Source organism: Cupressus sempervirens, chromosome 6, assembly GCF_028749045.1.
Source record: "Cupressus sempervirens isolate cs-2001-9-10 chromosome 6, ASM2874904v1, whole genome shotgun sequence".
Classification (NCBI taxonomy): Eukaryota; Viridiplantae; Streptophyta; class Pinopsida; order Cupressales; family Cupressaceae; genus Cupressus; species Cupressus sempervirens.
This window is the reverse complement of record NC_143123.1, coordinates 681,279,157-681,304,533: the sequence shown is the minus strand read 5'-3', so window position 1 is coordinate 681,304,533 and position 25,377 is coordinate 681,279,157. Positions and strand designations below refer to the sequence as shown.

General features: G+C 39.7%; 1 protein-coding gene across 2 annotated transcripts in view; it reads right to left on the bottom strand.

The window, feature by feature from the left end:
- The window catches only part of LOC149554023 (Zinc finger, C3HC4 type (RING finger) family protein), a 216,707-nt gene that overhangs the window by 25,749 nt on the left and 165,581 nt on the right, over positions 1 to 25,377 (bottom strand). For both annotated transcript variants that reach the window (XM_089789351.1, XM_089789352.1), the window contains 2 exons: positions 16,942 to 20,071; positions 16,694 to 16,826 (listed from right to left, as the gene is read on the bottom strand). In XM_089789351.1, the coding sequence (XP_089645477.1) occupies positions 16,694 to 16,826; positions 16,942 to 20,071 (3,263 nt within the window). The remainder of the gene's footprint in view (positions 1 to 16,693; positions 16,827 to 16,941; positions 20,072 to 25,377) is intronic.

The following is a 25,377-nucleotide window of genomic DNA, read 5'->3' as shown; positions in this document are numbered from 1 at the left end:
TCACAAAGACAACAAAGAAAAATAAGATAATCAAATAATCGGATGCTTTTCTAATCAAATATCGTCATATTTATAATCTCCAAATGGCGCCAGTTTTCCAAAAGAACTCCACTTAAGAAGCTTCCTCTACACAACAGTAAAATATAATAAAGTGCCATTAATATAAATTATTAATTGCCTTTGGCTCCAAAAAATGACCTTTTCCACCATAATTTAATATTCTGACATGCAAGGCCATTGTTTTTGGTTCCCACAATTCAAAACCTTTTGTCCCGATTCCAATGAGCTATGATACTGAGGTGACCAACAAAAATAGCAACCTTAGCATATTTAGATGAATAATAATAATAATTCACCCATCTTGTGAAAACAACTGAAGAAGCATCAGAATCAAAATCTGACAACAACACCAAAGTGATCCTGATGATGAAAGACAATGAATGAACTTGAAAAGGTGACTTATTGTAAATAGACGCACCCTCCAAGATTCTTGAAGCCCAAACCGGATGCCCAAAATAAAAACTGAGAGCATCAACCAATTCCTCTAACTCAATTGAGCTCATCCGAACCAACAATTAAACTTACTATAAATAGTAAGTCCCTCAAATAGAGCCAAAGCACACCGTAGGTTGTTGAAAAGCTTATAACCACACAACTGAGACCCTCAAATCCCACTCTCAACTCATGAGGGTTGTGATGGTGAACTGTCCTAGCCAACTGTAGGAACCTACTAAAAATGGGGACATTACAATTGAAACCAATACAAATGTGCAAAACACAAAACCTAAAAAGTGAGTTAGGGATTCCTGTGTGGCCAAGAATGCGAGAGGTAACAAAGTGTCTACGTCAAATCTCTTTGGTAAGCAAGTTCAATGCTTATAGGTTGCATTGGAAGAAATATATGGAGACTCCACCATCAAGCCCTAATGTCAAGAGGCATAAATTACTACTATTTACTGGTAGCAGAACGAAGGATCCATTGAAGCATTGCAAAACCTATGAAACAATATTGGCAACAAACAACCAAGATGACAATGTACACTAGCTTTGATACATTCCAACGATTGAGTAAAAAAATAATGTGTTACATAGTAATCAAATTGATTTCTAAAACTACCTAGGAAAAATGACAAAAGCTTTAGAAGAGCAATTCAAGCTACAGTAGGATTTCGATGAAACAACATAGGAAACTTATAAAATGAAGCAAGGCCAACAAGGGAATTCTAAAACATAGGCTCAAGGAACTCTTACTTAATTAGAAAAGAAACCAACTAATGGCCTATACAAGAGATAGTTAATTGAATGTATAATTTCTTCACTACAAAAAACACCCTTTTCCTAAGCAGAAGCCTACAATCAAACAATGGGTATGGTATGTGGACAAAATATTCTCCTAAGACAAGAATGACAGTTGAAGATGAAAGTTAGAATGACAGCAGCTAAAATATATTTGGATCTGTCCAAGTTTTGAGAAAAGCTATGATGTAGATGACTAAGGAATTAACTAGGAAAAAAAACTAAAGAAACTAAGAAAATTTTGTAATCAAAATACAAACATGAAAGGGCATAAAAGTTAGCAGACAAGCCAAAGAGATATCAGGATGTTTACCGTACAATGTAAATGAATAGTTATCGCATTAAGAGACTAAAATGTAACACAGAACAAGATAGTACTTTATTCATATAAGCAGAGTATACAATCACGAGTACAATGATACTTTATAGTTCAATTCAGATGATGTACATATATCTCCCGAATGGGTGACTCAACCATCACGCAACCTTTCCGACACTAACTAATCCCGTCGGCTATAGTATAGTTTATCGACAACATCATCCCGCCCAAAAGAAAAGTCGTCTCCGAATAACAAAATAGAGACAAATAAGTTACTAAGTACATCAAGACAAAACTAAGAAGAAAAGGGGTGCGTCCCTGGTAGGGTCGGTGTAATAGATGTCATTTGTGCCCGTAACTCATTCAGCGGTGCCCAACTTGTGTACTTGTTGCGTCCGGGCATCCAAATCCACCTTAGCTTGCATCTGAAGTTCTAATGCTCTCTTCATCATCTTAGCTATGTTCTGGAGCTCCACCTCCTTGACATTCGACTCCCCCTTCACGTCCCCCAACTAATATACGAATGTTGCCTTCTCTGATCCCTCTCAACAATGAGTGTTGCCCGCTCTTTCTCCCAAGCTGACTGTTGCACAACCAAATTGGCTTCTACTATAGCTAATCTAGTAGTTGTCTCCTCCCGAGCCCTCGCTACTGCTACTTGATCTGCCTCACTCCTTCATAGCGCATAGTACGCATCCCAATACACTTGTACTATCTCTCGCGTCAGGTACTCAACTTTGCTCTCTACTACAGGCTCCTCCTACTGCATCTTTGGACTCCCTATGTTCGGCCATCCTCGTGCCTTGTAACATACTGAGAAGGCCGCTAGACAACCAACCCGCATGAATGACAAAACCTGTTGTCGGTAAAATGTATAGTGTAACCGATGGGTAGAGTAGTATCCGAACAGGCACGTGACGCTTGAGTCACCCCTTCGGAAGGGTATATGTATACATCCGAGATGGACTTTGGAATCATCATTGTGATCATTGTAGTCATTGTATTCGGATTGTAATCATTGAGTGCATATATGAATAAAGTATCTATTTTGCGTTGAATCGTGTTATACTAAATGTGTTAAGTTTCTTTACCCTGTACGGTAAACATTTGGTGTTGTTGCCAGATGGACCTAGAATGAAGGAATGATATGAAGATTAATGCCGAATTTGCTTAACAATGATAGGAACAAGGTGAAAGATAAGGATGAACTACGTACAACACAAAAAAATTTAATTTTAGCACAGCAAGCAGAGCACAGGCAGAGACTTCAGCAGATTGTCGAGGGGTACCGAAGGGGTGAAGAGGCACAGACAGAGGGATTGCACTCACCTAGTAGGCTGAGGAGTGCCGAGGAATTGTTGGAGGAGACTCGACAACGCTTAAATTTGGTGAAAGAAACAAGGGAAGAGTTCCTTAACTTGTATACACCGAGGGGAGAGTGTCTGAATGGAAGGGAAGCAACTCGCACGGCTCAGAGTGCCGAGGGAGCACGAGCATGGAGTGATCTCTTCGTTCCCGATACACCGGACAAATAGATACAGGCAGAGAATAGAACATCACTTGAAGACCTTTCACCAAACAACGCAGTTGTTGGAAACAAGACTATTATACAGAACAGCGCAGGAGTGCAAAGCAACGCAGGAGTTCAAAACGGCACGGGAGATCATAACAGTGCAAGTACACAAGTACCTCAAAATCAAAGGAAAGTAACGATCAAGCAAGGGGAGAGTGTCCGAATAGAAGGGAAGCAACTCGCACGGCTCAGAGTACCGAGGGAGCACGAGCATCCACTAAGTACATCTCGACATCCTCTCCTATAGCTATCGAGGGTCCTAGTAATGTGGGGTGCTCTGTGGCTATCACTGACTCTACTACTTCTAACATCCTCTCCGTTGTACTTCCCGTCAAAGGTGGGAATGGTAGCTCAATTGCAATAGTAGGATGACTTTCCTCTAGCCTTGATCCATCGCTTGAGACACTTCTCTCATAGGTGAGAGAGTGCTAGATGTCGGTGTTACTAGTCTAATATTAAATCTCCTACTCAAGTATGCGCTCAAGTTTTGTGCTGCAATACCCTCACTGGTAGCCAATAATGCATTATTTATAGCGACCACCACATAGGATCCCACTACCTCCAGTCCGAACTATGATGTCCCCGAACTCTCAAGAAGCTCCTGTGTTGGTAACTCCACCTCGTCTGGCAAGGCTATAGGTGGTGATGGGTGGGACTCTGTCTGAACTACAACCACGACCTCCAAAATGGTCGGGATCGCCGCAACCAGTTGAGCCACTACTGTGACAAGGATCATCACTACTAGCAGTCTGAGTTGTCCAAATCCTGGAATGTGTTTATTGTGCGTACTCATAGGGACCAAATGTGTTGTCGCCGAGGGGGCAGGCCGTGGGAATGCAACGATGTCACTATAATGACTTCCGTCTCTTCATCATCCTCTTCCTCTTCCTCTCCCTCAATCTCACTATCGTCAGATGATGTCTCTTGTTGATCGCTATTAGTATTCCCATGCTCTGAACCTGCGTCCAACTCCTATCTAGGTCGCTTCTATCCAACCATGGCCTTCTACTCACCTGGTGTGTCTAAGTGTCTCTAGTGCATGATGGGTGGCTCACCTAGTGCGAGCAAGCCAAGCTTGACCTCCAGCCTATCAAGACGAATCATCTGTGTTATTGCATCCAAGAATAATCCAATAGCATAGTGGGGCATGTAGAACATCCTATGCTGAAGCATCATGAACTCATACATTTGTTTCGCTAGTAATGCGGCTCATTTGTACACCCCTCCTGTTCAAGATCCCATTCATCATCGCTACCTATGGAAAGGAGATATTATACACGCAACTTGATCCCGTGAGCCTACTCTTTACCAGGTCCATGAGACAATGCCAATGTCCTTCCTGGATGTTAGACTTCTCCAGTCCTCTACCCTTTTAAGTGTCCATCAGGGCTTCATTTTTTGCCTATGACAGCTCACCACATACAAGCTCTATCACCTATGCCTTCACCTCTCGACTTAACTTCTTTGGCTTGTTATCAATTTTCTTACCTCCCTGTGCATGGTTTGGTATTCCAAATAACTACATGAAGTTCGGTGCTTTGAATGAGATTATCAAGTCACACCTGAGGTAGGAGAATGAACATGTTCTAGAGAACCGGTCATAGGTTTCTACCATCGTGCACAAAAAGCCCTCATTATCACAATTGCAAAAAACCGGCATTCGTATTGCTCACTCCACCTGTGCCTTTTTGATACTATTCTTCACCGGATGGTCCTCGGGCATATCCTACCACCATTTCCTACATTCAACTCCATTCTAGCCTTTGAAAGAAATGTTTTGTGGTGTGAGGTGCACCAGTGCAACCGCCAGTTGTGTTGCCTATTTGCCCTTCTTTTTGTTTGTGATTGTGCTTGTACCTCCTGTAACATAAACACCTGAAGACAATGTCTTCACATTTCAATTCATCTTCGTGCTGGTAGCTGAGTCTTCTAGTTTTTTTCTTCTGGCTCTCTTCCCTATTGACTGCATAATAGTCTTCTTTTTTGTCCTTTTGTGCACCAAAAAAGGTTAGGGATGTTGCTTTTACTTTGGGATGTTCTCACAACTCCTTCGGATATCCTACCGCACTCTTTCCTTTTCCTATTAGTGTTCTTAAATACCATACGATCTCTACTTTGTGTGACCGCTACTAGCTACTTAGTAACCATACAATGTATATATCCATGGCTTCTTGCAGTAGTCTTCAAGTCTCTCCTAATATTTGCTTTCTATTTTGATTCACATTGTTCTTTGTCTTTTATGCAATTCCACAATTGCCTATGCTGCTAGTCGTATGGTAACTAGAGAACGTATCTTCATTTTTTATGTTTGCCCATATGGTGTACAATATTCTAACTCCCACTTTGTTGTTTTGAGAGGCCGTACAGTATCATGTTTATCCAACTGGGACGGTCGTACAATAGTCTGGCATCCTATTTCGTACAATATAGCTTTGGCACTTTGTGTTTATCTCCTCATGTTGTTTCTGGATGTGGTCGTACGGTGTCTATTTCCGAATGTGGTCGTACAGTGTCTCTTTCAAAATGTGGTCGTTCGGTGTCTACTGTGACAGGCCGCATGGTGCCCACCTCCACAACCTCTTTCAAAAAGTCGTATGGTTTACAATGTTCACATTCACCTCCCTTTGAAAGGTCATACGGTGTTCATCGAATGTGCATGTGACCGTACAGTCTTTGTTCTTTTCCCTTCTTCGATGGCGAGACCGTATGCTAGTGCTAGCCCTGACTGTTATTTTTCCCTCAAGCCATACACTACCAATCTTTGTGCTTTTCTTTACAAATCCGTACGGTCTCTTCCTCTTGGTCGTGTGGTGATAGTGTTGTTCTTTCTACTTGTGCCTTTATATATGATCATACCATACTATATGTCCAAATTCCAATTAAAGTTTTTGACCTCTATGTCCATACAGTAGCGTTGCCTGATCCATACGGTTCCTTCCTAACTTGCTCTTAGGGGTCGTACAGTGTGTTACTAACTTCGATTCATTCAAGAGGTTTGTGAAATCAATATTTTTTCATCGACTAATGTTAACATTACATGAACTCAATGATTCCCCCGATGCGTATCATCATTGTTAATCACATACTACTACTATTAAAAATTTATTACTAAATTATTATTTACTTAAATTATATTATTTATATTATTATTATTATTGTTTTATTTTTATTTTTAATCATTTGTTCTCGTGACATAATCTTCCTGGCTTCCATTCCACTAATGATAGATTTTTAATTTCGACCCATTTACTACATTGGTCACTTCCTTCCAGTCCAACGTCCATAGTTTGATTGCTTTGTAATTGCCCACCTCACGAATCTTGTATGATCCAACCCACTTTACTTTGAATTTGTCAAGTTTGATCTCATTCCATCTGTTATATTTTAATACTAATTGGCCTCATTTGAACCTGTTCAGTTTCAAGTGCTTGTCATGCCAAACCTTGTGCCTACACTATGAAACCTCAATAGCACATTGTGCTTGTAATCTTCATTCATCTAGCTTATTCAAGTTACGACCTCTCCCTGAGACTTTCCATGTCTCCTAATTTGTTTTTAATCGCTATTCGCAAACTCGGTACCATGAACTCTATTGATACTACAGCCTCCTAACCATACATTAGCTAAAATAGAGTATGTCCTATGGTGACTTTGTAAGCCCATACCGTCGATGGTAACTTTTCCTCCCAAACTTCACCTTCAGCTGTGCAAGACTTGTAAATTATTAGAATCGAGATTTTATTTGTCGATTTCTCCTATCATTGGCTCTCGAGTAGTACGAGCTCAACAAGGAATGACAGCTATTGAATTATGTGGTTAGTAGTCAAGTGACATGGTTGACAAAATGTCCTCCATAGTCGCTTGTCAGTTGTATCAAGATTCCATACCTCGTAATGATCTACTCGTAGATAAATCTCGTCGTAGTAAGGCCTGATGGTCTACTTAGAACACGAATGGGGTTGCCAGCAAGTAGTGTCTAAACTTTTGTAGATGGTACACCATTCCTAGAGCCTCTCGCTCTGTCATGCTATAATTCTTTTTTGCTTTTGACAACAGTCTACTTGTGAAGTACACCAGGTGGTCCATTCGTGATCACCTATTTGTGCCAGAGTTGCACCGATTGCGTAGTTTGACGCATTGACATGTAGACCCTATCCCAATTTCAATATGCCAGAATAGGTGTTGTGGCTAGACATGTTTTCAATCGTTGAAACGCTTCATCCTGCTCTGTTTCCCATTTGTAGGGTTCTCCCTTGTAAGTTAGCTTGTCGAGAGGGTAAGATATTTTGGCAAAGTTTTTAATATACTTTCGATAATACCCTGTGTACTAGGAATGATTTTACTTTAGTCACATTTGTTGTTGGTGGCATTTCCAAAATCACTCGAACCTTGTCCAGATCTATCTTTAATCCTGCCTTGCACACAATGTGTCCCAACAGTTTTCCCTAAGGTACCATAAATCTGCACTTCTTAGGGTTTAGTGCTAGTCGTGCCCGTCTACATCTTTCCATTCATTCCTTGAGTGTGGTAAGATGCTTGTAATCCACATTGAAAACTGACCAATCATCCAAAAACGCTTTGAAGTTTCCTACTGACATTTTGTCGAAGATGTGCACAACGATTCTTTGAAATGTTGTCGGGGCATTGCATAGACCAAACGGCATCCTATTGTAAGCGTACACTCCATCTTCTACCACAAAGGTTGCTTTGAGCTTATCTTCCTCTACGATGGATATTTGATCGTAACCGGAAAATCCATTCATCAATGAGTATATTCCATGCCCCACAACGTCCTCCAAAATACTATCAGTAAATGGTATTTGGAATGGGTCCTTAATTGTTACTGTGTTCAAACAGCGAAAGTCTACGTATATTCTTATTTGAGTGGTATCCTTTTTCAGTGATATCACAATGGGGATACCCACTCACTTGTTTGTACCCAAAAGATAATGCTTGCATCAAACATTCGATTAATCTCATTCGTGACCCATGCGACATAGTTTTTTGTTCATGTTGTATGGTTGCTTCCATACGGGTATCGCTCCTTGTATTAGTGGGATGCGATGGACACACAATTTTGGTGGTACCCCCTCAGGTCTTTGGATGTCCACACGAAAACATCCTTATAATCCATGAATATCTTAAATGTTGTTGCTTTCAAAACTGAATTCTAGTCGCCTGCCACGAATATATTTTTTGGATTAGCCTTGTCTCCTAAGTTCGTCTTCACTGTGGGTTCTTCGTATTTAATAGGCTTCTCGCAAAATGTATGTGCAAGTGTTTCTGCGCCTCTCCTTCTTTGACTTCTCTGTATTCCATTGGAAATTCATTCTTTTCCTCTCTTACTTCCTTATTCAACCCCTAACATGTGACAGCTCCAAAAGAGTTCATGGTCCTCCATTTGCCAATGGAGTAGGCCATTCATCGAGTCCAAGTCGTCATCGTCGGATCCTCCTTCCTAGGATTCCTTCTTCGTTGGGTTTCATTCTTTTCTTTCTTTCATTGTCTTCTTCACCTTCGGAATCTGTAGACGCCGCATCTTCTCCCACCATCTGGGTGTGTAGATCAATTATGAACCTACGACCTCCTCTTTCCATGGATAGCGTGTTCTTTTTCCAATCATGTTTCACCTTTTCTTGCACCAGTTAGCCCCTTCCAAGGATGGCGTTGTAACCTTTCCTTTTCAACAGAATAACCACGAAGTCGAATAAGAAGGGGTATGTCCTGATCGTTACGAGTTGCATTATTAGAGTTCCAAGAGGTTTGATTCCGTGTTGATTGACGATGAGCAGTTGGAATGTAGGCGGCCATAGCATAGATTGTCCCAACTTCTTCCATGTTTCTTCAAGGAATACATTTGCGCCCGACCCTCCATCTATGATGGTGTCTGTGAGGATAGTCCTGAGAATACCCATCTCAACTACTGCAAGGTGTCTTCTTGTGTTCAACGCAAGTAGCATTGTGTCTACCGTGATCATTCTGCTTCCACCTTGTGTATTCTTCCCTAGCTCTTCCACTGCCTTCAGGGATGGTGTCATGTTTAGGATTACAGTCTGTAACTGAGGCATTTCAAAAAGGTCGCTCAGTTTCATGGGAACCTCAGCTTGTATTACCTGTCGTATGATGTTTTGTTCTGCCTGGTTCCTCCTTGAGGTGCAAGCAATGTCCTTCATTTGCGATTTTTCAGCCTTTATCTCTTTTTCTATTTCCATTTTTTGCCTGTTGCATCCTTTTCTTTTCCTCTTTTGGATCTAGGTATGTTGCCTTCTTCGCTTATGCCTGAATGATTGCTAATGCCTCTTCCTCACATCTTTCTATTGTCAATAGGTTCACCCCAGGTTTAGGGCATTTTGAGTCATCTTGGTCTCTAGGCCCACACCATCTGCACAACAGTTGTGGTGTTCCCTTCGTAGTACAGTCTCTAGCGAAGTGGCCTAACAAGTTGCAAGCACATCATTGTATCATTGGTCCTCCGATTGGATCGTATTGTATCCAACTACGGCCCTCGTCGTTATTATTGTTGTTACCTCGTCTGCATCGATTGTTGTTTTGATACCCTCAGAGGTTGTCGTGTCATTGTTTGTATTTGTTCCTACTCATGAGGTGGACACTTCTTGCATTAGTAGCACTTGTTGGTGTCCCTTTGTTTTCATATTGAACGGGCATTCCTTGGTGGAATGCCCTATAATTTGGCAGATATCGCAAAATTGGTTCTTAGGGAAAGAGCCATTTGTGTGGCGCTCCTTACAATTCGTACACCATAGTTCCCCTTCTCTAGTTTGGCCAGGGTTCTTTTTCATGTTTTTAAGCACTTCCATCATACGTAGCATATCCTTTTGTAATATCCAGACCTTTTTACTCGATTCCTCATCGCTACTTTCAAAGGATGAGTCTTCCAAATCTAACAATCTGTCTTTCTTATTTTTGTCAGTTTTGCATTCGCTTTCTTAGTCCATTGCGAGGTTATATACCTCAATGTATGATGTCAAGGGTACTATTTTCATCTTTCTCTACAGTGTTGGTCGTAGCCCTTCAACGAACCATCCTATTTTATTCTTTCCCTACTTTGTACTGTAAATCTCTGCTTCAATCTCATTGTCATCCCTGAGTAGTCAGAACTTTGCTATAAATTATTTGACGCCTGCCATATAGTTAGCTTCTTCGGATCAGTGTCTAAAACCAATCGATTGCTACATCCCATAGGGTAGTTGGAAAATGTCGGATCCAATTATCTTGGTCCATTGCGCCATTCGCAATCCATATCGTTTCACAGGTTTTGCAATGTCAAACTGGATCGACCATCCCATCGCCATTAAATTTTGGTAGTTTTTCGTTTGGCATGCCATTGTTAACTTCTTCTATATTTGTTGTACTTATTGCGTACCCACGTTCTGTGCACCCGCATTGTTTTGAGTACTTGTATTGTTTTGTGTACCCGCATTGTTCTGCACAACTATGCTACTCCGGACAACCACGTTACTCTATAGTGTGAAGAGGTCTTCTACAAGCAAAGTTGTTTGATTCTCATCTTGTATCCGTTCGTCTGATGTATAGGGAAAGAAGAGTTCACCCCACGCTCATGCTCCTTCGACACCTTGACCCGTGCGGATTCTTTCTCTTCCGTCCAGATTATCTACCCTTGGCGTATACAAGTTTAGGAACTCCTCCCTTGTCTCTTCACTAAATTCAATCTTTGCCACGTCTCCTCAAGCAAGTCCTCAACACTCCTAGGACTGCTAGGTGAACGCACTCCCTCAATCTGTGCTCCTTCACCACTTCAGTGCTCGTCAACAAGCTGTTGAAATTTTTGCCTTCGTTCTGCCTGTTGTGTGAGAATTAATGCTTTCTATGTTGTGCGTACATCATCCTTGTCTTATTTTATTTCGATCTTTATTGAGCAAATTCAGCATTAATCTTCTGAACACATCTTTTGCACCAAGTTCGACAGGCAATGTTTACCGTAGTGGTAAAGAAATCAATGCATACAGACAATGGAATAGAATAGCAGAATAATATTCGCAATAGTAGATGATTGATGATTTACAATGATCCCAGACAAGATATAAATACTATCCGCCAAACCTTCCTGGAGGAGTCCGTCGACCACAAACATTATGTCCGCTACAAACTATTTACCCATCGGCTACAAAATACAAAACACCGACGACAATCATTCCGTCGGCTACAGAAACACCGCCGGAACCATCCAGTTGGCTGACAGGCAACGGCGCCAAGTGTTTACCGTACAGGGTAAACAGATAGTTATCGCATTAAGAGACTAGATTGTAACACAAAACAAGATAGTACTTCATTCATGTGCGATTTTTCGGCCTCTATCTCTTTTCTATTTCCGTTTTTCCCTATTGCATCCTTTTCTTTTCCTCTTCCAGATCTGGGTATATTGCCTTCTTCGCTTGTGCTTGAGTGATTGCTAATGCCTCTTCCTCACATCTTTCTATGGTTAACAGGTTCACCCTGGGTTTAGGGCATTTTGAGTAATTATGGTCTCTAGGACCACACCATCTACACAACAGCTATGGTGTTCCCTTCGTAGTATAATCTCTGGCGAAGTGGCCACACATGTTGCACGCATGGCATTGTATCGTTGGTCATCGGGTTAGATCGTATTATATCCGGCTATGGCCCCCGTTATTGTTGTTATTGTTGTTGCCACCTCATCTGCGTCGGTTGTTGTTTTGATACCCTCCTAAGGTTGCTGTGTCATTGTTTGTATTTGTTCCTACTCCCAACGTGGACACTTCTTGCATTAGTAGCACTTGCTAGTGTCCCTTTGTTTTTATATTGAATGGGCATTCTGGTGGAATGTCTCGCAATCAGGCAAATATTGCAAAATTGGTTCTTAGGGCAAGAGCCCTTTGTGTGGCCCTCCTTGCAATTCGTACACCATAGTTCCCCTTCTCTAGTTTGGCCAAGGTTCATTTCATGTTTTTAAACTCTTTCATCATACGTAGCATATCCTTTTGTAATGCTTGGACCTTTTTATTTGATTCCTCATCGTTGCTTTTGAAGGATGAGTCTTCGAATCCAACAATCTATCTTTCTTCTTTTTCCTAGTTTTGTGTTCGCTTTCTAAGTCCATTGCATGGTTATATGCCTCAATGTATAGTGTTGGGGGTACTATTTTCATCTTCCTCTGTAGTGTTGGTCATAGCCTTTCAACAAACCATCTTTACTTCAACCTGTCCGCTAGTGGGCTTTCCATCTTTCCTACCAACTCCTTCAGTCTCCTTGTGTAAAAGTGGACTATTTCATTATTTCCCTATTTTGTACTATAAATTTCTGCTATGATCTCATTGTCATCCCTGAGTAGTCGAAACTCTGCTATAAATTCCTTCTTGACATCTGCCCCTATAGTTAGCTTCTTTGGGTCAGTGTCTGAAAACCAATCGATTGCTACACCTCGTGAGGTAGCCGGAAACTATCGGATCCAATCATCTTGGTCTGTTATGCATTTGCAGCCCATATCATTACACACATTTTGCAATGTCGAACCGGATCGATCATCCCATCGCCATTAAATTTTGGTAGTTGTTCCTTTGGCCTTGCCATTGTTAACTTCTATATCTGTTATACTTGTTGTGTACTCGTGTTGCGTTGCGCACCCATGTTGTTCTTTGCACCCACATTGTTTTGAGTACCCACGTTTTGCACAACCGTGCTGCTCCAAACAACTATGTTATTCTGTATAACCACATTACTCTATGGTGTGAAGAGGTCTTCTACAAGCGAAGTTTTTTGATTCTCAACTTGTATCCATTCGTCTAGTGTATCGAGAACGAAGAGTTCACCCCACGCTTGTTTTCCTTCGACACCTCACGCTGTGCGGATTCCTTCTCTTCCGTCTGGATTCTCTACCCATGGCATATACAAGTTTAGGAACTCCCCCCTTGTCTCTTTCACTAAATTCAATCTTTGTCACATCTCCTCAAGCGAGTCCTCGGCATTCCTCGGTCTGCCAGGTGAATGAACTCCCTCCGTTCATGCTCCTTCACCACTTTGGTGCCCATCAACGAGCTATTGAAGTTTTTGCCTTCATTCTACCTGTTGTGTGAGAATTAATGCTTCTCGTGTTGTGCGTACATCATCCTTTTATTTTATTTTATTTCAATCTTTATTGAGCAAATTCAGCATTAATCTTCAGAACACATCTTTTGCACCAGATTCAATAGGCAATGGCACCAAATGTTTACCATACAAGGTAAACGGATAGTTATCACATTAAGAGACTAGAATGTAACACAGAACAAGATAATACTTTATTCATATAAGCAGAGTATATAATCATGATTAGAATAATACTTCTAGTTCAATTCAGAGGATGTACATATATCTCCCAAAGGGGTGACTCAACCATCACGAAACCTTTTGGACACTAACTAATCCCATCGATTGTAGTATACTTTTACCGACAACACAGGAGACATGACCTTGATTATCTCCCACACTAAGGACACGTCTCTTCAACTACATAATTTTCTGTCATGTTAATACATACGAGAGAAGGGCCCCTGATTTATACAAGGTACTCCCTATGCTTTTGTACTTGGACAATACCTCTGAAATAATTAGTAAGGCATCAGTCGATATATTCTTGGGAAATTGTTCCTAGTATTAGTAATTATCTAGGATGTCCTACTTGTCCAAATGGGCCCCCTATTGGGCCCATTTGCCGTTGCACCAAAAGCCATGACTGTTAGTGAACATGGAACACCACATAATTAACCACCTGTGGGCAGGGGAGCGCGTCGCATCACCCAACAATCTCCCCCTTGACGTGCATACCAGGTGCTTACGCGGGTTGGGAAAGCACCAGGGAGATTTGAACCAAAACCAGGCTCTGATACCAATTGTAGGGCCCATTTGCCGTTGCACCAAAAGCCATGACTGTTAGTGAACATGGAACACCACATAATTAACCACCTGTGGGCAGGAGAGCGCGTCGCATCACCCAACACCCCCAAACCAGCCATGGTTTGAACTCGTCCGTGGTATTGATCCAGTCCGCACCTAAGTCTAGACAAGGTCTAATGCACACAGGCCTAGTTCAAACTAGACCACAGGTTGGTCGAACTCTAGTGTACCAGATGCAATATACATTTACCCCAATCGAATTAGATGCAAATTTCGGCCTGCGGACGATAACAAACAGTGGCCAACACAAATATTTTGGAAATTTAATAAAGATTTCTCCTTCAATTTGCTTGAAAAGATTTTTCTCATTGTAACATGTTTTCATACCTAGTCATTTTTTGAGTTCAGGGGCAGGAGGATTTGAATAAATATAACATTTGCAGGTCAAGCGCAAGAGGATTTATACAGATATCACATTTAATTTTCTTCTACTTCAAATTGTATTTTTATAAATAGTGTCACGATGTTTGAGATAGGTTTCAGCTTCATGGGAGTTAAAATGCAGATTCTAGATTTTCGGGGTTTTCAAATAATTCCAAACTTAGCCAAGTTTCAGAACTCAACATACCTTCAGTAGTGTTATCCCCCACAACCTATCCTACCTTTCTAAGGCCAAATTAAAACTGGAACAAGAATTTCCTAATGATTCTAACTCATTTCCTCACAAATCACTTCGTTTCAATTCTATATTCCTAACAAACTTAGCTCAACACTTGCTCACACCCCAAACAGAAATTACTTTCCAACTGGACAAAATTGCTCAAACTCTCTCAAAATCGAAGACTTGAAAATTACTACCACCTAAGACTACCTTAAACATGTTTACAAGAGAAAAATCTTTAAAAAGGGAAATGAAGTAGATGAAGGAGAAGATGATGATAAAGAAGAAGAAAATCACTAAATTTTTAATCTATTTGTTTAACTTTAAACAATGATACTTGAACTTGATATTATGATTTAATTTTAATGTTTTGAATCTTTGATTTTGAACTTGAAGTATATGATGTTGTGATGGTATTGTCATGATTCATGATGCTACGATTACGAGTTTGTGGTGTTTTGTTGTTTAAATATTTTTATGAAACTATGTGACATTCTAATATTAGCTCATGCTTCTAGTCTATAATGTTCCCATCATAAAATAAATGATTAATCAAACCATTGTTTATAGGTCAATTGATTTAGTATATCTTGGACCAATTTTTTATTTAATTGTTTCCGTAGGTGTGGCCATCGGCTATATTTGTAAACCCTCAGGAAGTTCCTCCAAAGGGTATTTAAGCACGGCATGTGGGTAGTAATTGGTATGAAATTTGGATTCTTTTCTTGTATAGTGAATTCTAGTTGGGATTCTTCATTGTTCGTCATTTTGAAAGTGAAAGATCTCCCCTACTTGGCTAATCCAGTTTCAGTGGGATTTAACCCTCACCCTATTTTGATGTGTTCTACTTTGCTTCGGGTCTGGCAACATCTAGAGAACCATCTTCATCTACGGATATACATTTCATGTGTAATTATCTATACTGACATTTTATCTATCATCTGTGATTCTGTACCAAGCAAATCTGAAGTGCTATTGTTATTTTTCTATGTGCAATCGCCTACAATATAATTGTTATTTGTAGCGATTTATCTTTCTTGGGTGCATGCATGCAATACCTTGGCAAAGTTATTACATCCCATCACCCTTCACTCATACATGCTAACCGTACAACCTCCATCAAATATTGGATTTGCACCATACGGATCAACCTTCTCTGTTGGAGTCCCTCCTTACTTGCACCGTACGGACTACTTCAACATCACCATATGTCTCCCACAAACCACCATACAGAATACTGCCTCCATCATACAGCTGAGACACATCACCGTACAACATCCAAGCAGTACGGACTATTTCTTCACACCCTAGTGTTCCCCTTTTTTGTCCACCGTACGGACTTCTAATGTCCACTGTGCAGGCTATACAAACTGACATTTAACTGAGGGAATTGTCAAATCCGGAACCTTTGCCTACAAACATGAACGGAACATTACATAGGCTTCATAAATATGCATGTACATTTTGTACTAACAAACCCAAACCCCATTTCAAAAGTTTGCCATACCAACAAATCAATCCTTTGAACCCGAGCTTGAACCCAAACCAACATCATAGGTTAGCATTCATATTTCATGCAATAAATGGTTGTATTGGTACTTCAGTTTCAGTAAACACAAGTGACTTAATATTTCCATCAATTCCATATAAAATGAAAATTATAAGAGCCTCTAATAGGTAATAGAGACACATCTAAGTGCATTATGAATTTTTGCACCTTCTACCAAATATTTATTTTAAAGATTTTCCCAGTCAATCTAGCATGAGATCTGCCCTTGATATATAGAAACAGAGCATTTCCTCAAATTATATATAAATATTAAAAATTATAAAATTATAAAATATAAATATATCAATCTCTCAACCAGACTACCCAATGCAGGAAATTCAATTTCATTAGTCAAAATCTCATAACCACTGGGCAAAAGAAGGATTAATCATTGTGCAAATTAAGAAGGCACTAATAGCTGACCTGAACTTGAGAGTGTCCCCCAGATATTACAAAGGTACTTCAGAACATCATTAAAGGCATCCTCTACAGATTTCATTCCTGCAGCTGTTGGCCAGCGTGCGAGCATTTCTTCCCCACCATTTTTCCCCACAATCTGCAACAGTAGATTGGCTAATCACATCATGTCCTCCCATATCACATTACCAAATTGAAATCCCAAACAAATTCAGTTAAGATTTGTTAAAAGAAACATTCAAATTTCTGTTTACCTGCAGATGTTTTAGAACTGTCAAGAATGGTGGAGGACTCCGCAGATGCAGTGCCCCCCATGAAAACTCGGGAGGAATGAAATTTTGTCTTGCCAAAATGGGTGCACACGTCCAAGCTAAAGGCCAGTCCTTCAGCAGAATTGCCTCACTGTATGATGTAAGCACTCTCTTTCCACCTTTTCTTCCCCCAATGCTTGGCATGCCTTTTTCAGCAGGTACAAATGCAATTTGGCTGAGGGGATTACAGAAACTACTTCCATACACAACAACAAAGTGTTTTAGAATAGTTTCCACTACAGTGCCAGCAAGAGACCAAATCTCAGTTGGAAGCTCATCTCTAACCAAAGAATCCCCTGCAACAAAAAAATCAGAGATTTCTATATCTAATGTAGATTCCTTCGCAAGCATCTCAACCTTCCGTGCACACTCTAGCAACATCTCTGGCTCTGACGCTGTTCGTAAGCCTACTTTGCGTAAAATACGAAGCCATCCATCTGTTGCAAACCTTCCACCAGGAAACTTTGAGCTATCCCCAGCAAAAACAGATTTCAGTAAAGAATCATCTGGATCTAGAAGCTCCCGAGGTCTCAACAAATCGCTATTTACCTCATTCGCACCACTCTTTACAAACCTGGTCTCTTTCAATGCAGCAATTACAGTATTTTCCATTTGTAGGTCTTCCCAATTGAGATAAAGGTAGATTAAAATACATTCCTGATCACGTTCAATCTTTTGTTCAAATGCTGGTAAGCCAAATTTTACCAGTAATTCCTGGTTCTGCAACTCTGATACACCAAGAACACGATAGAACAAGCCACCACTTGTAGCAGAGAAATAGCAGAGACACCTTTCATCAACTGGCTGGAAAAAAGCACCTGGAGAGACTATACAAGTGTCATGTCTATTCAGTGATGTATATGTTCCAACAACTGTTCTATAGATGGCAAGAGACCTCAACATATCAAGTTCTTCTGTGCTATAAGTAGGAATTAAGGACGGAGATGGAGAGAAATCTGAGGCAAAAAGTGAAAACAGTGAATCGCAGTCACTAGAAGAGAGAGACACTGCCTCTGAAGAGAAGTAACCAGCTTGTTTAGCTGCCAATAGCTTTGAAATAACAACTTGCCCAAGTGTCTGGCCAGGTCTAGGTTGACAGCACTGCAGAGCATTACAGTCAAGGAAGCACTTATCATAAACAGGCACATTACAACGATTCAATAATGGCAATAACCATGAATGTTTTGACTCAACTACTTCAAATGATTTGATGCATGAATTGACTAAATCAGCATAATCCCTGAAAGAACTGTTGTCAACCTCCGCATGTTCCACTGTCCTACTTGAACTTGTATCTGCTGTAGAGCACTCCACTTCAGGTGGTATAAAAACCAGATGACGCTGTCTCACACGACATAATACTGGAGTGGATGCGATGGCAGGAATAAGGGGCCAATCAGAGAAGAGTCTCAATTCATCCACAGAACTCCCAATATTCTTCCAAAATAAACGAAGCCAATCAGTGGATGGACCTTTAATAAGAGAATCAGGAACATAATCCCATGAAACCCAGGGAGCATCCCCCATATCATTGACATAGGTAACCCACTGCTTTGACAAAACTGATTTTAGATGGGCTGACAACAGCTGTGATGAAAATGGCTGCAACCTTAGCAGCCTTTGAACTGTGCCGTTCTCAAACAATTCTGTGAGAGACGGCCTGTCAAAGCATTGAAGATGAATGAATTTTACAGCCAAAGGTAGCATTACCATTTGCTGCTCCTTGTTTCCAATCCACAGCTCAGTTAAACCTATTCGTGATAAATGCTTTGTTGCTGTTGGACATGGTAAACCTTTTATCTCGCCAACTATAAATGTATCCTGCGATGTGATATTCCCATATCCACTCTGAGTAACACCATCAGCTTGAGTTGAAGGTCCCCCAACCTTACTAAAATCTTCAACCACACCCCTTCCAAAATCAAGTAAAGCCCTCCCAAAATTTGTCATTATTTCTAGTGGATCACCTCCGGCATCCAATGAACTCCCTGCTGAAGGGTTCTGAAGTCTTTGGAAATTTGTCCTTGAATTGCGTAGATAATTTTGGCCTGTAGCTATGTTGATTGCAGGATCATAAAATTCTCCACTCCTAGTTGTATTAGCAATACTCTGAAGATTGACACGATTAGCATTATCCTGAAATGAAACATTATGATTACCAGGTGACGGGTTTATTGAACCAGATATGGATTGTTGTTGATATCGAAGGTCAGCAAAACAATACTCAAGAATATCAATATATGTTTCAACTGATCGAAGGACGATGGATGTTGGAGAAGCCTTCAGTAGATCCCTCACCATTTTAGGTGTTATTTCTTTCACTGATATTCCAATGGCCTCAATTTCTCTGACAAATTCCCATGGTACTGCAAACACGGGATAGTGTTCCTTGATGAAGCTGCAAACTGTCGCTGGTGGTGAATGATCTGCAATTTCAAAGCCAGGAGTAGCAAGAAACATGCCCTCTTCAGCTTTGACTACAGCACCACCATAGAGTTGCCAAACAGGTAATTCAACTAGACGTGAATAAAAAGGTCTTATAACTTTCTCCACAATACATTCCCACTCTAGATTGGGGGCTGTCAAAGAATTTATAGAAGCATCATTGGTTTGCATCTGATTAGAAGATGAAATTTTGGGTTTCGATCTTGGCCAAAACAAATAAGCTCTATCAGCTGAGCTTTGAAGGACCCCACTGACACCTTGGGCAATAGATATCTCCAAACGAGAAGTTAACGGATCCTTTTTAAGCCTCTGAAATTCCAACATTAATTCAACATAAGAATCACGGGCACAAGCCATCAACTCCATATTCCAAGATGAAATGGGTGGACTTTTCATATCATGCCGATTTCCTACAGTGTTTCTTGAAGCTTGACTTTCAAAGAGAAAACGCCCATCATTGAGATATAGAAGAAAACATCCAAGGATTGTCACTGGCAAGTCGATTATGCAAGTTGCTGGAAGGGGAGATAAGATGCAACTGCTTAAACAAACCCCAAGAGCCTTTCCATTCCGAGAAATGTTTGCAGCCACACCAGCAATTGGAGCCAAGTTGTAAGACATGAACCTCCTGTAACAAACGAAATAAGCAACCATTCATAGCTTTTAAACATAAAATAAAGAAAACAATTAAAATAAATTCCAGAAGGCAAAATTTGGTTGCATGTCTAGACACCTAAATGCTATCCCAATGATTGGACAACAGATTCAAGTCGAGAATATGAGGATATTAGACAGTTATGTTAAATTTCCTCAATCACCGATTTAGCAATGGTGACTACCATTAAATTTGTATCATGTCTAGTATGGAAACAGATTCAAATGTTCGTGCATTGTTGCATAAAATAGATATCCACTTCTCCAATATGGGGAACCATTAAAAGCATAAGTGGTATACTGTAGAACGACTAAAAAGTGCCTAATGCATCAAGGAAAGCTAATACATGTAACCAGGTTGGAGTTTCTCAGCTAACCAACAAAAGGTGCATCTAGGAAATCTAATGCATGTAATTGTGTTGGAGTTTCTCAGCTAAACAACAAAAGGTGAGCAAGCTAAAGTACACCAGGTGAGAAACTGGCTGGATGCCTTTGATACACAAAGATCAAGTCACACTGTTGTGCCTGGGGGAGAAAATGCCCGAGAAACAACACCATTAGCACATTGGCTACTCTCTACTCCAAAGGGAATCACATTAATAGCATTATTAAGAAATGCTCAAATGCTTTATGAGCTTGTAATTTCTAAAACAGATCATGTTATATGGCTATGTTTTCTTCACTGTGTTACTGTTGCAAGTTAAATCAAGTATTGCTTCTTATACAGCTGACTCTTGCTCCTTTCTTTCTAATGTAACAGCTTTTTAAATTGTAGATTCCCACTACCCATCCATTTTACCATTTTGCAGCTGTTTGTGGGCGGTGGGATGTAACTGCTGATTCATGCACTCCGTATTTTTGGTTTTTGTTTGTGACTCCTTATCTTTGGAAATTTTGGTGTTCATCTAGAGGGTGGTGGTATTGGGTGCTGGTCTCTCTGTTTTTGGAGACTTCTGTTTCCATCAGTTGCTGGTTTTTTTGACTTGATGAAGGATAAGTTAGTACTGCTGTTTGTGTTTTCTGGACTAGACATATACAATCTGATTCAGTGAATTTAGATTTCACGTGAGATTATGTACATGTAATTACTGTTGTTTTTTCATTTTGAAATGTATGATATATTTTCTTCTTTCCTAGAATTGAGTATATAGCTGAGAAAAGTCAAACAGAATTATTGAGACTTGTTTGCAGAGAATAGAGGTTCAACCTACATCACTTTCCAATAAGATGTGAAGTTTGAGTTGTGCAACTTTGAAAGCAGTAAAACTAAATAAGCACATTTAGGTATTTTCAAGCTCAACATTAGCTCACATCTGATACCCACTAGTTTTACATGTGTTGGAGCTATCTGCCATCATAGAAAGTATTCAAGTCCACCTGTTGAAGTCTTTACAACCCATTCCAGTCCTTTGTAACAAATCATGAATATTCAGCTTTCACCCAAGAAATGAAGTAAAAACTTAAACAAATATAACCAAAACAGAATGAATTTACAATATTGAACCAAGATTGCCTGATTTAATACTGAAAAGACACACAACTACCATATTAAGAAAATAAAAACATTTATTTATAAAAAGTTCAAAAAATTGTGACAAATCCTTTATGCCTAAAACATTAGGAACATGTTATAATGCTATCCATGGAGCTGGGAGAGTGAATTCCAGCAAGTCCACAAGAAAGATGATCAAATGGATTCCTCCCCTCAACAGTGCTTTAAATTTCAATTTTGATGGCACATCTAGAGGTCACTCTGGATAACATAGGACTGGATGTATTATAAGATTATAGTTACAAGAATTGGTTTGCACCATTTCAAAGAAACTATCAGATGGAATAAACAATGAAGTGGAGGTCCCTGCATTGGTGTCTGCTCTTCAGTTGTCTAGTATAAATAATATCACAGATTTGCTGATAGAGGGATATCTGATGGTGATTTTTAACGCAATTAGAAAGAGAAGCTCCAAAAATTGAATATTAGCAAACATTTTAAGGCTTACTCCTATTATTAAGGCTTACTCAACTCATTGTTAAGTGGTGGCAAATAGAGCAGTTGATTCCTTAAGAAATTTTTTACACTGACTCCAATCGAGATACCCTTATCCAGACTGATGCCAAATGATGCAAGGGATTAGAATCGAAAGTTGATATCATCAATGATAAGATTGAATGTTGTTACCCAAAATTATTTCCTGTAATTCATTAAAGGATAAAGTACTGGTTGAAGGCCTCACAGAATACTTAGTGCAAAAATTTCAGAGCATGTTCAGAACTTGATAGAGTCTGATTTTCAAGCAACCTGTTAGTTAAGTTTCTTCCTTTCAAGGGATTCAATACATACTGGAAATAGTTTTTTTGTCATTTGAAGCTAATAAGAAAAGTTAAAAATGAAAAATAACTTACCCATATAATATTTAGAATTCATGTTCATGCCAGTTATTTCAAAATATATCATATCAATTTTCAACTTAATTTATGATAAAAACATAACAGTAATTCATAACTTTAAAAAGCCCGAATTATTTTTATCAAAGTAAACGATATCCATTCCTTAAATGTGGTTCATTTTAGGTGATTTATGGAATTCCATTTCATTATTATTGTCATTTACCACCATGGCAAAGAGGCTGACAAATCCAAACACCCCCTACAGTTTTGAAGGAAAGTAACACCATAAAATGTTGAAGGGAATTATTCTCATCAATAATAGGATAAAGGATAACTAGAGCACGCATTGATGTAGAATACTGAATAGACCCAAGGCCAAACACTTCTAAAGGCCCTACCTGGGCCCTCCTAAGACTCCAGGCAATCACTTAGAAAGTTAGAACTGCCTAACCTCCCATAAGCTATTCCCAATACCATGCTTTCAACCACAGTTGGTAAACAGACCGAAAAATTGGATTCTGACTTGGACTTGGAAAACACTCAAGAAAGGACTCAGAAAGGAATCGACAAAGGAAAAAAACCATAGTTTTACACACAAGAAAACAAAACAAAACTAATGCATTTAGAGAACATAAGAGCCATAATTGAAACATTACACGTCAAATGAATCCCGAACACTCAATATTTGAAATTTCATCATAGCTTCAAACTTTAAAATGTATATCAGCAGCATAAGTATACAAATGTTTACAAATGACATATAGTGATATGTCCAAATGTCAAAAACAGTAAACTAAAGACTACATCTTCCATTTCCCTCTCCTGATATAACTCAACTTTTCAGGCCTTGAACTAGTTGGTGTTGAGGTATTTAAATGAGTTAATTCTTGTTCTTCTTCTTTATCAAAGTCCTTGTCTTCATCATCCTCCATTTCATCAGAATCATTCAATGCTGCTTCTTCTGCTCCTATTCGGATTCATTGCAGCTATCATGTCTTCTGTTTATTCCCTTCCTCCTTTCTACAATTCATATTCAGCAAGTAATGCCATCATGTGCTAGTACTCTCAGGTTTTGTTTTGGGGCAACCTTACACATTTTGTCAAGTATTTGGGCAAGGTGATATTTTGATCTATTCACTCTACCTGTCATCCATTTGCCACATTCTGTGCAAGTTACCTCTCCCTTTTTATTTCCCTTTATTCCATATTTCCATGTCTCACATAGTAACATGGACGCGTCCCCCCCGCCTTTTGCCCCACACCTCGGAGACGGGGACGCACCGGGAACTTGGGCACTCCGTCCCCCCATCCCCAGCAGAGCCACCAAATTCTGCCACCTCCGCTGAGATGGGCGAATGTCCCGGTGTTGACTATTTGTTAATTTGACTAGTTATGTTCAATGTTCCAATTTAATGCAATGTTCAAGTATTTACTCTTTTACATCTTTACATCTTATATTACAATACATCTTTTCATGACTAGCATTTTAAGTACCATATGTATAGTATATACAACCCCTCTGTCCCCCATCATCGTCCCCCCACCATCCCCAAATTAAGGCCCCTTTGACCCCCCATCCCAAAAGCTTGTCCCCCGATTCCATCATATCCCCTATCCCCCAAGGCGGTGTTACTAAGACATTTAATTTATTTTTCTTCCTGCTTTTTGGAGTTGCCTTTCTAGTCCAAGTTGACATTGTTCTTATTGTTGAAGAGTTAGCTTTGGAAGATATATTTCTCCCATATCTAAGATAGTCGTCTCTATTACAGAAATTATCCTTTCATGTGCTCTTGTTGGTTCAAGACATTAATGCGGTTTTATTCTTTCATATTCTCATTCGCTTGAAGTCAATAAAGAGCCATGTGTTTTGACACCACTACATTGGTAACAGAAAACTCTTTCAAAGACACTTAAGAGTTTCTCTCTTCGTGTGCATTGTGATATTCTTTCTTCTTCTTGGCATTTCGCATTTCCAATATATTCGAGTTTTTAGCTGGGGTGATTGCATCTAGACATGCTGCTTATTGTTTTACAAGGATCATATATGCTATGCTTTCTTATTGTCTCAAGGAGCAATTATGGACTATGAATACTGAATTATTAGTGCTTTTCATCTATAGAGACAGTTTTGTGTGTATTGTAAAATCAAAATCCTGCTTATTTATCACTAAAGAAATAATTTTCTGGTTGGGCGTTTCCTCCTCAAGTCGGAGGGGTTTTACAAGGCAATCTAATGTGTTGTGTTCTCTATTTTTTGATTGTGTTGTGTGATTTCATTTCTAGTGAAAAATCAACATGGTATAAAAACAAGGCTTCATATGGATATTTTAGATTCATTAGGTTTGAAGGCGCTTCACAAGAGTTTGAGGCTTGTGTCACTATATTGTCCCCGTGACCAATTACTTGTTAGAAGTGTTTGAGTTCAATCATGGTATGAGCCTGCCTTTCCTTAATTACAATTGTCATAGCCCTATAGCGACCTTGGCTTCGACTTGCTCTAGATTCTTTCGCTGTCTATAAATTCCTCAATGACACTCAATGTTTCACTTCATTTCTAAGCGTGCCTAGAACGTCCTGGTACTTCATTTTACTCTATTTTTATTTTGTTCTTTTCTTGAGACCTGTTGGGTATTTTTCATTTTGGGTTGTTTCAATGGTAGATTTGTTGTGTGATGGAGGTGGGGTTTGTATGATGTGCAAGGTGCTTCAACAAATTGAAATGTGTTGTTGAGCAATAGTTGTGTGAGCTCATGGCATATGCAATATTCTTGAATCCCACTTCTATGACTATTCTTGTTGGGGATTGGTTCTGCCCTAACTGTTCCATCACCAATCACGAAGATCAACAACACCCCTATGGAGTTAAGTCTTCTTCTGATGGGGATGATTTAA